This window comes from Vicugna pacos, chromosome 8 (genome assembly GCF_048564905.1).
Source record: "Vicugna pacos chromosome 8, VicPac4, whole genome shotgun sequence".
NCBI lineage: Eukaryota > Metazoa > Chordata > Mammalia > Artiodactyla > Camelidae > Vicugna > Vicugna pacos.
In genome coordinates, this window is record NC_132994.1 from 13,937,759 (window position 1) to 13,951,008 (window position 13,250).

General features: G+C 35.5%; 1 protein-coding gene across 3 annotated transcripts in view; it reads right to left on the minus strand.

Annotated features, from left to right (window-relative positions):
* Nucleotides 1-886: 886 nt before the first annotated feature.
* IBTK (inhibitor of Bruton tyrosine kinase) overlaps nt 887-13,250 on the minus strand; it is a 79,892-nt gene continuing 67,528 nt past the window's right edge. For all 3 annotated transcript variants that reach the window (XM_006214345.4, XM_072965539.1, XM_072965540.1), the window contains 4 exons: nt 12,253-12,402; nt 3,452-3,523; nt 2,919-3,051; nt 887-2,159 (listed from right to left, as the gene is read on the minus strand). In XM_006214345.4, the coding sequence (XP_006214407.2) occupies nt 2,028-2,159; nt 2,919-3,051; nt 3,452-3,523; nt 12,253-12,402 (487 nt within the window). In that variant the 3' untranslated portion in view covers nt 887-2,027. The remainder of the gene's footprint in view (nt 2,160-2,918; nt 3,052-3,451; nt 3,524-12,252; nt 12,403-13,250) is intronic.

Consider the following 13,250-nt stretch of genomic DNA (forward strand, 5'->3'; position numbering starts at 1 on the left):
GAGTTATAACCAACCCAGATAATAATTAGCAATATCTTTCTCAACTGACTGAATCTGATCTTGTTTCTCTATAAAGCAGAATTGTCTTAAATTTAGTTTAAAAGCTACGTCTTTAGAACTTAACAGGAAGTTCTGAATCCTAGTATTTTGTTGGCAAATGTGACTTGACTTGAATGGTAGACTTCTTGATTTTGCAAATCTAAGCATATTTGCTCTGACACCTCTACCCGCATACCCACTTCCCCATATAACTATCACCTTTCCAGGCTAAGGAGTTCTGTCATTGTTTTGGCCAATCTTGAAAACCTCTCTGTCCCACTGATCCCTTATATTACCCATTTCTGGATTCTACTAAGTCTTGAAGTTATAGGATCAAAGATTAATTAATTATTGTAGGCCAGAATAATGTTAGGAAAAAACCCATCACTTTCCTGGGCTTTTTGGTCACAGTGTATCAGGCTGCTATCTTCATGGGATCATTTATAAATTATAGTTTATAGTGGTGCTTACCTTTCATTTTACTAGAAAAAGAAAAAATTTTTTCAAAGGAAATTTTATATAATAGCCCACTATGTAAAAGTCATTCAGTGCTCTGAATGAGGCTTGTAAAGACCCAAAGCCCACTCCCCCTCGCCACAGCAACATCAATAAAACAGTACAAAATTCACTGCTGCTCAATTTACTCAAACATACATAATATAAAAGTTTTCACACGTGCATTTTAGGAAAACTGCCCTTTTTTAAGCAGTTAAGGAATGGACAGAACCATCAACTTCAACAAATACTGGCTACAACATATGATATCAGGAGGAATCATTAGTAATTCCTCCTATAACAGATGTCAGCATAGCACAAGATAACACACACACACACACCAGCAGCGAAATGGGTCAAAATGATTTTTTATTGCACATTTGCTTACAAGTTTGCTGCTCTTGGGTGGAGCTAAAGCTCAAGTGTTGAGTTAGTTTCAGCCGTATTTCCATTATCCTGATGATAGCAGTGATTTGCCTGTATGTTCTCCTAGGCTTATTATGTCCCAGAAACTACAACATTAACCTTCCCAATCTGTCCATGTACTAGGAGCACAGGCTTAACAATTAAAAAAAACAAAACTGAACCACTCAAAAACAACCCAAACAGCACACTGTAAAGAAAACAATGTCTATGTCTATTCATACAACCCAGGTTCAGGGAATTTCTGATTATGTAACATTGTAAAGGTATACACCAATCTTCTTCCAGACTATTCAATTCTTGTACATATAATTAAGCATTTATTTTAAAAAGCTTTAACACTTTAACAAAATGATTCTCTCACAATTAGGCTTTTATAAGGCCTCCTTCTCCCCATAATAACTCCACGTCTTATAGAAGAACTATCATCTTGGAATAGGCTATTCAGAAAAGTGTTCTTATTTCCTTTCCACCATATTCCATAGTTTAATGCAAAATGGAGAATGTGCTGTTCAAACTGAAGTATGGCATTCAAGCTTTAAACAGACTTAGAACGTTCATAGCCTGATGAAAAGACTCAAATGGAGACATAACTCCTGTAGCAAACACACAATGCTGGCCATAATGCATCAGAAGTAATCGATGCTTCTACTGTAAGCGCATCAGTGTCACATTAAAAAAAAGAAGAGCGACAACAGATATTTGGCAAAAATCTTCTAAATTATTTATCCCACATTCTCAAAAAGAAAGTTATTTTTAATGCATCACTCTTAAATTTTACACTGCAATCACTCATGTTTTCCTTTTAAGATTACTTAGAATAATTCTATTAAACTCAACCTAAAGTTTTTCCTCACACACTTTTACATAAAAAGTTACTAAGATCACAATTCTGAGGAATTTCTTTGTAATCATACAAACATAATATGCTTAAACTGCAGTAAAGAAATTAGATTCTTTCTTACTCTACCTAGAATGATCTGTTACCAAATTTGTAGGAACACTTTTTCCACAGCATTTCTTTGTAACAATCACAATCCATGAAAAATGTATCTCAGCTCCACGGTGAACTAGCACCCACGCTTATTCCACATGGGCACCGCCAGTGGCCCCTGCGGTGTCCTCTCAACGACAACGAACTCATCAGGGTTGCCAAGCGCCTCATAGAAAACCAGTAAATCCTGTATCGCGCGCTCCTCAATCTGGAAAGGCGGAAGGGGAAGGAAACTTCCTTTACTTTTTTTAATCATAAGCTAAGCAGGGTTGTGTTAGCTTTCCAGTTTCCTGCTGTGGAACTACCATTTTCTATGCATACGATACAGCGGAGTTAAACTAGACATCCCGCTAGCCCCTTGGCAAGGAAAAGGACTGTGGCCTGAGCTAGAATAATCAGATACCCACCTTCCTTTGAATTTTAATCTTGAGCAGGAGGAAAAAGAAACTGAAAATAGTTATTCAAATCCATTTATTCCAACAGCTCGTTGTGTGAGGTGCTTTCTGTTACTGTATGAGTTTTCTAAATCCTTCAGCTCTCTAGGGCCACTGTGAGTCTCACGTTTCCTAAGCCTGGCTCTCTGCTCTTTCAGCTCAGCATCTCTCCAGTTAGCCCCTAAGTTCGCCTAAGTTGGTGTCTGTTGCCTACAACCTAAAAACTCTTACTGGTACAGAAGCTAGATGTACAGCTAGGTAATGCCGAGTTCTCTACTGATCACTTTTAAAAACTAGAACAGTCCAAAGCATCACCAGTGCAAAAAATATTTAGCATTATTTATTAGTTCTAAATTAATTATCCTGAATACCTTCAATTAATACTTGCTGAATGCTTCAGTTTTTGTTTTACACTGTATTCACATTTTAATGTGACAAATGATGTGCACCTATGCAAAGCAAACAAACAGAATTTTCCTGAGACCTATGAAATGTAGTACAGTTCCTACCCTAAGTTTAGGCATGTTATTTACCTGAATCAAAGCCAAGGGTTTTTCCCGACTTCTAATAAGAGCTGCTTCCTGTTGTAGTTCTTCTTCTACAATAGATGCAAAAGTGACTGGTGCCACCACGGAAGGAGCAGTCAGTGAAGACGACAGCCAGGGGCTGAAAGGACAGTAATGAGGAGTTTTCATTGACCTTCATAAATTTTTGCACACAGTATCTCCTCTGAAATACTCTTCAACAGTGTTACATTTTTTTCTTGTGACCCAGGACATACGGGACCTGGAAGCTTTTGCATTCCATTTATAGAATGACATGGTGAGAAACAGAAACAAGGAGAACGAATGTTTTATTTGATCAGTGCTGTAAAGAGAACTTTGGAAACACCAAAAAGTGTAATGCAGTGAAGCAATATAACTAAACAAAGTTAACTCAAGGTAGACAGAGAAGAGTATTCAGCTAAGTCTATTCAATATCATCATTCCCAATTTCTTAATATTCTCTCTCAGTGCTAAGCAGCAGTCTAGCTTTGGAGGTTCCAGAGCCAATCAATGAACCTTACTTGGGACTGTCTACAAGTGGCACATCCGAAATATGGTTGCCTTCTGGTCCTGGGGTACCATGAGTAGAGCATCTGCAAGACAAATAGCAAAACCGGAGATTAAAGCCCCTGGTAACATCAGTAAACCTGCTTATTAATAGAAATACAGAGGAGGAGTTGCCAAGGCCCTAACTCAGGAAACAAGTTAATATATGCAGTCAGACTTACCTTTAAAACCGTAAGTGAACAAAAAAATCTGTAGGCAGCCTTAAAATCTTGTGTATAAAATACCATGGGGGAAGATCTTGCAAAAATGGTCCTTTTTTCCTAATAATATTCATAAAGCCATTTACTGTAATCAACATAAATTAGGAAATACAGCCAACTTTGTGAAGAATGTTTTACATTAATACTATTTTATGAATAAAGTGACAAATTAGCACCAAGTTTCAAAATACAGAGAAACCAGGTAATTAGCAGCCAAATTTTGTGAGTGATTAATATATAGTCTAAATTTGTGAGGGATTTAAATACAGTAAATATTTTGATACTCTCAGGATTATCGACAGGACGAAAATTCAAGACACAGTCTGTCTCCTAACTCACAAACTACATAAGAAAATAACATATAAAATGATATAATAAACAACAGAAAAGAATTTTGGTCTTTTGAGAGGGCCTCATTGAGAAGTTGATAAAAGGGCTATAGGATTGAGGGCGGGGGGTGGTGGGGAGAGGGGGTAGGGGTAAGAAGCATTCCTGTAAGGAGAAGAATTAACAAAGGAACTATACGGATTGGCCTAACTATGGAATTCTAGGCTTAGAAAGAAACCTAGAAATTACTTAGATTAACCCAATGCCCTCTTTCAGCTATGAGGGAATTTAGGTCTTGCTAGGTTTAACAACAGAAAGTAAACAAACAGGACGTAAAATATTGACTTTTTGATTCACTTACGTACATTTATTGAATATGTGCCAGCACTATGGTACTGAATAACAGACTGATTAAAACTCAGTCCCCTCCACTCAAAAAAATGGTAAGAGAGATTTAAAAAGGTACTTAGGCAATGATAAAACAACATGAGATTATATAATTGATATATTTATAAAAATATATATACAAAGTACTACTGATTCACAGGAGAAATTAACACCAGATAAAGGAGAGTATATGGTGCTAATTTCACTGAGGAAATGACATTAAAGCTGAGGACAGTGGCATGTGAGATAGGGTTTTGATTGTACAATTATACAGAACCGTTAAAGATTTTGATGGCTTAGGTAAAGGTAGGTTCTTCTCAATAAACGAAATGACTGGATTACGAGTACAAAATGCACTAAGAACTAAAATGTTGAGGCCTGATATGGGCAAACAAACTCACTAAGAGCATTTTCATATGCATTATCTCATTTAATGTTTGCAATACTCTGTGAAGAAAGCATGTATTGTTTCCATTATACTGCTTAGGAAACTGATACTCAAAGAATATTAGCTAATTTGCCTGATTCACAGCTTGGCTAAATGACAGAGACAGAACTCAAATCCAGGCCTTTTTACTTTTACAAAAGTACACCGTATTTTCCATTCTCACAAAGACACCTTTATCTCTACTACCCCTGGTGGTCTGGAATACAGTCCACTACACGTGTGTTTCATTCTCTAAGGACTGGTTCCAGGATCCCCTTCTCTCTCCGCCACAGCATTTCGACGACTGTTCTAGGACCTCACACGTGGTGCTCTTGTTCTTTACATGTCTGTCTGAACTGCTCGACTAGTCTCTCAAGGCACAGAACTGTTTCTTTCACCTTTGTATATCAATGTCCAGCAGCCACCTGGAACATAGTTGTTTGTGAAAATAGTAACTAGAGAATAAATAAGTGAAGCAGAAAAGCCGAAGGATTTTAAGTATGGAACAGAATAAAAGCAGAGGTTTTTTTGTTTGTTTGTTTAAGTTCTTTATTCTTTTGAATTACTGGTAACTTCTTTCTTCTAGAAGCAGGTACTGAAATAAAAAATGAAATGAAAATAGGTATAGTTATTAGGTTCTTAGTTTTAATGAAGTCTTATGACTTGAAACCTGCTGGATACCTGACCTATGGCATCCAAAAAATAAGAGAAGTCTAAGAAGACTTGTGGCCAGAAGGAAACAGAGACCAAGGAGGTGAGCTAGAAAGCTGCTGGGATAAGCATGTGGTGAGATGATGAGACTCTAAACTAGAATGAGTGTAAAATAAATAATGGAACAAGGATAACTACCTTAGCCAGACTAAATGCAAATCTCCTTGGTTAAGCTCCTTGAAAGGTCCGTAAGTCAGTCAAGGCTAGAGAGCAGAAACTCTTGGACAAGTATAACATAGCGGAGCAATGGCAGATCATGACTTAACTGGAGCTCAAAAATCGTCCTGGTGTCTAGGGATCAGCTAAAGTGTTTCGACACTTTCAAAGAAAGGCAAAAATGATGGAGAACCAATTACTAATAAATAAGAAGCAGCAACTACAAACTCTTATCTTTGAAAATATGTCAACAGAACTGAATATAAGGACTAAAGTATCTTGTATAGGCCTGTTGAAGCAAAGTTAAGCAGTCAGAGCTTAAGTTATCTATGTAACATTTTATAATTTATAAAGTACTTTCATATAAATTATCTGATATATGCCTCGTAATAAACGTATATGATAGGTGTTACTGTTCTCATTTCAGAAAGGTTCACAGAGGGCCACTGTCAGCATTAAACTGAAACTGTTCGATAAGATTATAATGCTAGAATTCTTTCCACTGATGATTTTCCAGTGGATAGTCTCATTAATTATAAATTTACTCAAACAACTTGAAATCTCTCAAAATCTCATTTTAGAATGAAGCAGAACTGTTAAATAAAACAAAACTATAATTAAATATAAAAAACACAGTGAGCTTTCAGATGATAAATATCAGCATTATTAGGCTTTAGGTATTTGCAACACAGAAATAGACATCTCAATAGATAATCTGTATAAAATTTAGCCTTCTGAAAACAGAAACAACATAAAAGGGCTGGCTAAAATCTTTCAAAGAATGTGTTCAAACTGAAGAACATTAATCTTGCCAAAGTCAGACTTTAAGAGAACAACTAAATTACTTTTTGCTCATACAGCTTACTACTTTTTAAAAATAATTTTGTATTTTATATAAGATTAGAGTTGATATAATGATTTTTGTCTCACAGGCAGTTTTCTCCTACTAATTAGAAACACAGAATCTTATTTTCTGCCCAGAATTATATCAGGGGGTATTTAAGTGAAAGGAAAATGAAAGAAAACACATTAGAATAAAGAAGAACACAGAAGTAACAATAAACAAACAGAAATGCCATAAACCCTTCTTTTCACATCAGTAACAATGCCACTCTTGGATTTCTCTAGTCTTGGGGGAAAAGAAAAATCACATTTTCTACAATTAAAACAAGAATTTCCTGAGATGAGCCCTACATCACTGCCACCCTGATTCCCTAAAGAACCATTAGCATTCCTGTCTTCTTGCTTTAATTTCCACTATTTCCTCTAATACTGCCCTTTCTCCTCTTTTCTTTTAAAAATCTCATCCTATATTCAAAAATGTGTAACAATGAAATCGGTATTTTTCTAATACTATTTGTATGACTATAAATATAATGATCAAATATTTGGGGTGGAATAGAAGTGTTTATGAACTAATAGAAGCCCTTCTTTCTCAACAAAGTTTTTCCCAAGAACTCCAGTTGGTGGTCATTTTTTCCTTCTCTGAACTACTTGCACAACACTTAGTCATATATTGCTTCGTGACTTCATTAACACTGTCATATTTTACTGTAATTTTAATCCTGTTCTTTCAATTAACTTCCACATGTGCACACTTAAATCTACCAACTAGATTTCAAACACATTTAAGGCCAGGCCTGTGTATTATACTTTTATATGCACCCAAGAGATATCTCAAGTGTCCCATAATTTGGTGACCTAATAAAACATAACAGATAAAGTGAAATATTTATTATTTCCTTTAAAAAGCTCTTATGATTACCTATTTTCTATGACAAAATTAAAAATGAAACTTAAGCTGTTTTTTTCTCACTGATCAGATGACAGCACCCAGCTATTTAAAACATTAACTTCCACTTAATTACCAAACACCAAAACATACTATCAATACACGCCTTTAAATAAATTTCCAAAGAAAGCACACACAACTTTTTCTCAATTAAGAGCGCTGATGTTACAGCACACTCTAGTGGTCAACTATGAAACCACAGATCCTTAATATTTTTAAAGTTCCATGATAAAAATATTTATCCAAGGAAAATAAAATTTTAATAATGTTAAATTAATGTTCATATCTTTAAGGTATAAATTTTAAGGCATTCAAAAGAACTCACTACATTAAAAAACAAATGTTACCTGAAACAGCTACAATTTTGTTTCATTGATTCATCCCCTCATTCGCCAGATGCTCACTGACCACCTACTACATGCTGGAGAAACTGTCTCATCAGTGATGAGCAAAGAGATCAATCTTCCTTGCTTTCACTAAACAGACAGCTAAATATACAGACATTAAAATACTTGTAGTAGAAAACATTAAAGAATCACACTATAATAAGTTTACAGTAGCCCCCTTCCTTATCCACAGGGAATACATTCTGAATTCCCTGGTGGATGCCTGAAGCTGAACTCCATGCATAGTATGTTTTTGCCCACATATACATATCTATGATAAAGTTTAATTTATAAATTAGGTACAGTAAGAGTTATAATTGTTTTATTTTATTACTGTTGTTATAACAATGTACTATATCAAAAGTTATGTGAATGTGGTCTCTTTCAAAATATCTTGTACAAATGTAATGCCTTTCCCATCATAACCAGGCATTTACGCACTGTGGCTGTAACTTCGGCAGTTTGAGGTACGACAGCAAAACTAGCATGAATTTCTTTTTTCTTCACAATTTCATGGATAGAAGATTCAGTCTTACCATAGATCTTAGCAACCTCAGCATACAATTTGTTTTCTCACCTTACTAGGCTGAGAACTTTCCATTTTTTCACTTCAAGGAAGCACTTTATGGCTTCTCTTTGGCACATCTGAACTGCAAACATCACTCCTCTTATGCTTTGGAGCAATTAAGTAAAGGTTACCTGAACACAAGCACTGTGCATCCCAACAATAGATCTGATCACTGAGATGGCCACTAAGTGACTAAAGGACAGGATATGCTGGACCAAGGGGTGATTCACGTCCCAGGAAAGATGAAGCAGGAAGGTGAGAGATTTTGATACACTACTCAAAACAGCACACAATGTAAAACTTAAATGGAAAATTCCAGAAATAAGTTTTAACATTTTTAGACTACAGCGGACAGCAGGTAACTAAAACCACAGAAAGGGAAACCACAGCTAAGGGGATACTACTGGAACTGTGGTAAGTGTGATGAGTGGGAAGTGCTGTGAAGACGTAACAAGAAGCTGACACAGTAAGGGAAGTCAGACATCTCCAAAGAGTAGTAAGACTAAACAGAGATTGGAAGTCAGACTCAACTAGTCAAAAAGTAGGTAGGCGGGAAGAAGTAAATGGCATTTGAGAAACTAAGGGAAGGCCAAGTTAGCTAAAATAGAGATAATGTTAAAAGATAAAGAAGTTGGACGGCAACAGACTATGTGGGCCTTGAAGGCATATGAGAATTCTAGCTCTTCTCATATGAGGTAGGATCTGCATTTTAAAAAGGACACATTAGTTCAATGTACTGTAGAAAAGTAAGAAAGGCCACGGCAAGACAAGTCAGGAGGCTTTTTCAGCTGACACAAGTGAAGGATCACAGCAGTCTGAAAGAGGATGGTGGCAGTGGAAATAAAATATATATATGGATTTGAGAAATACTTGAGAGAGAAAACAGGTATGTCCTGCTGATAGACTGGGTATTGCTGAGGAATATGGACATGTCAGAAACTTGCAAATGACACTTATCAAGGAAGGAAAATCAAGAAGCAGCTGGTTTTATGTTTTTCTGTATTTTTGTTTGATATCGGTTTTATGAGAAGGCTACAAGGAAATCGTTAAGTTGGGTTTTGGACATAAAGTTTAAGATGTTTCTGAACGTCTGAACAGGATGCAGATATCAAGGCAGATGGAGAACTAAGTCTGAAGCTCAGATGACAGATGTAGGCAGGCAATTTAACTTGGAGTCTTTAGTGTATAGCTAATAACCAAACAAAGAAGCTCATGAAATAGCATACAAAGAACATAAGGTGAAATGAGAAGATGAACTATAAGTGAGTCATAGAAAAAGTCCGTGGTGTTGGCAATAATGGAGGTCACTGCTCAACTTAGCCTGAACTGTTCCAGTTTAGCAATGGGACTGGAGGCCAGAATGGATTAAGAAGTGAGTGGGCGCTGACGGCTCTTTTGAGAAATATGGCTGTGAACGGAGCAGGGAATTGGTAATAATAGGACTAGTGCTAGAAAAAAGCATGGGTGTTGCATGAGGGATTAATTATTCCATCCATTCCACATGAGAGAGACCTTAGCATATTCACAACCAGATGGGAAGAGTCTACTTAAAGGGAAAAGGCTGAACATCCACAAGAAAAGAGAGGGATAGTTGATAGTTTAAGGCTTCTGAAGTGGAAAGGGGTTAAGAAATAAGTGCAGGTATAAAGCCTATCCTTAGATGGGAAGGATCACTTCCACTGCAGAACAAGAAAGGAGGGAAAGATGAATACAAATCCAGGCAGACTTGTATCCCTCACATTAGAAAAATAGAAAAGTTACACGTCTTCCTATTTAAAAGCATGGTCTATAGGACATTACTCATCATATAATTTACAAAACTAATGGTATTCTTGTGGGCTTTTTTTTTCTTCTATCAAAAATGACTATTACTCTCAATTTTTTAAAATACTGTAATAGCTCATAGAGGATGACAAATTACCAATTTTTAAAACTTTTTTCTAATTAAAAATTTGTCTTAATAGAAAACCTTCATGATACATACACATGACTACTTTAGAACATTTTAAAATTATAATTATGTATGTAATAGACACATCTACAAAATATGTAAGTGTGTATATGGACAAGTGGTACGCAAATGTAGTCTGGACATAGAAGGCCAGGAGGAGCTGATTTTTTTTTCAGTCATTTATAACAACTTATTTCAATCAGGATTTTCTTAATTCTAGACAATTAAAATGAGAAATAAATTGAATGTTGAGGCTGATAAACTTCCTCTTTATAATGATTTGTACACATTTAACTAATCATTTCTGTAAGGCTGTTCCTCTCCTCTGGACTGTAAGGTCTCTATGAGCAGGGGCTATGCTAATTTTGCTCCCCAGTAACTCTTGTACCTACTGTAATGTCTGATCCAGAGCAGCTAATAAGTATTTGTCAACCTTAAGGCTACAAATGTCTTACATTGCACCCAGTTTGTATTTATGAGCCCATCAAAACAGCCTCAACATTCTCACTTTATCTGTTTAGGGTTCCATGTAAAATAGCATTCCACTGCTAAAGTATTTGAAAAGTTAGACTAGATGACTTCTCCAGGTCCTTTCTGATCTCTGATTTTCTATACTGTAAGTAAACGGCTCAAGAACTTTGGTTGCAAATGTACACAGCTGTACTAAGAAAGCCATCAACAATAAAACTATGCTTAAATAGTTCATCTAAATCCAGTAGTTTCCAGTGCTGTTCCAAGACTGACAGTCCCTCACGAGCGGCTTGAGACAGGTAAGGTGAGGTTAAACTAGTATGCTGCCCGGACCTCTCTCCTCACTTCAGTCCGAGAAGTTTGTATTGCCCGTCTGATATATCAGAATTGGATGTAAGATTGTATTTTTAAAAAAGGTTTAGGGGGAAAAAAGGTTTGACAAACAGTGAAAAAATGTTTGTCATTATGAAAAACAAAACCATTAATCTGGTCACAATGGACATTTTAATTACATTTTTTGTCTAAAATATTCTAGGGAGTGTATTAATATCTTTGAGAGATGTCATACTAGTAGAAATAAAAAATTCCATTTAGGCAGCCAACTTGAAACAGTTTTTTCTTCCAACATTGGCATTAAGAATGTTCACTTTTGAACAATGATTAAGAGAACTTACATACCAGGGTGGAAAAGCTAGTTATAGCAAAATATCAAAAATGTAGGCATTTAAAATATGAAACATCTTTTTAAAATAGAAACATCTTTTTAAAATACAATGGACTTTAAAAACCAGTATCAAATATAGCTAGAGAAAAAGCTGGAAACCCCCAAAGGTCCACCAACAGATGCAAATAAACAGATGATTTTATATCTACACAATGAAATATCACTCAGGAAAAAATGAACTACTGATACACATAACAACTTGGATGAATCTCAAAATGCGTGCTAAGTAAAAGATAGATTAAAAAGAAAGTACATGCTGAATGATTCCACTGATCTAAAAACTATAGAGTATATAAGCTAGTCTACACTGACGGGAAGCAGGTTAATACCTGAAGGGGGGGCAGGATGGGGAAGGAAAGACTACAAAGGGGCATGAGGAAACTTCTGAGGATAAGGGTTCTATTCACTGACTTGAATGGTTGGTGATGATGGCTTCACGACTGTATACATATGCCAAAACTTTAATTTGTATATTTTTAATACATACAGCTTACTGTAAGCCAATTATACCAAAATAAATCTTCAAAAAAGTAAACATGGTTAATTTTGAATTTAAAAGAAACAATGTATAAAAATCTGCCTCATAAATTTTTAAAGATTATTTCAGAACGTAAACCATAGAACATTTTAAAGAAGAAAATGTTTATTTTATTACCTTACAACTTTTGGAGCCTGGGAATTTTCAATTCCTTTAAAACACACTTTTTTGACATGATCTCCTGAACTATGGCCAGTAACAGATTTTTTTTCTTCTACTATGAAATCCCGGAATGACTTGGATGAAACTGAATGTGGAGAAGAAGCCCTGCAAAAGACAAAAGAGATCATGTAAAAACATTAATGTTTTAAAAAGGTTGTTGCTGGAAGGGACAAGGGGACAATGGATGTATATCATTTAACCATCAATATAATTACATTTTCCAATGTAAGACTGGATTCTTGCTGTCAACTGTAAACTAATTAAAACAATGTGGTAAGAAAAAAAATCAGTGGATACCAACACTGGCGATAACCCAGATGTTGAAATTAGCAATGTCTTTAAAAACAGGTGGTATAATTATGCCTCAGGTAACAACAAAAAATATGCTCAGAATAAATTAAAGAACACATAAGCTCAGCAGAGGAAAGAAACTATGAAAAAGAACAGAACAAATTCAAAAACTTCAATATTCAAAAACAAAATTGACTGGATGGATGTAACAACGAATTGGAGAAGAGTCTAAACTTGAAGGTAAATCAATAGAAATTTTTGAATCTGAAGAACAGAAGGAAAAGATCTATCATAAGTCTAATCTGGGGCCCAGAAGGAGAGGAGAGAAGTATGGGAGATAGAAGTATTTAAAGAAACAATGGTCAAACATTCTCCAAATTTGATGAAATAAATGTAGAGGTACAAAGATTGTAGCCAACCACACTACACTTAGGCACATAGTGGGAAACATGCTGAAAACCAGATTAAAATTCTTGAAAACAGTTGCAGAAATACAGCCCAGTATGAAAGCATCTACTTTATTATTAGAAACAATGAAGTCCAAAAGAGGAACAATATCCTTAATGTGATGGAAGTGGGGAAAAAAACTGGTCAATCCAGAATTCTATATCCATATGAGTGAGCGTGGACAAGGATCCTCTCCAAATCAAGCTCTCAAAAAA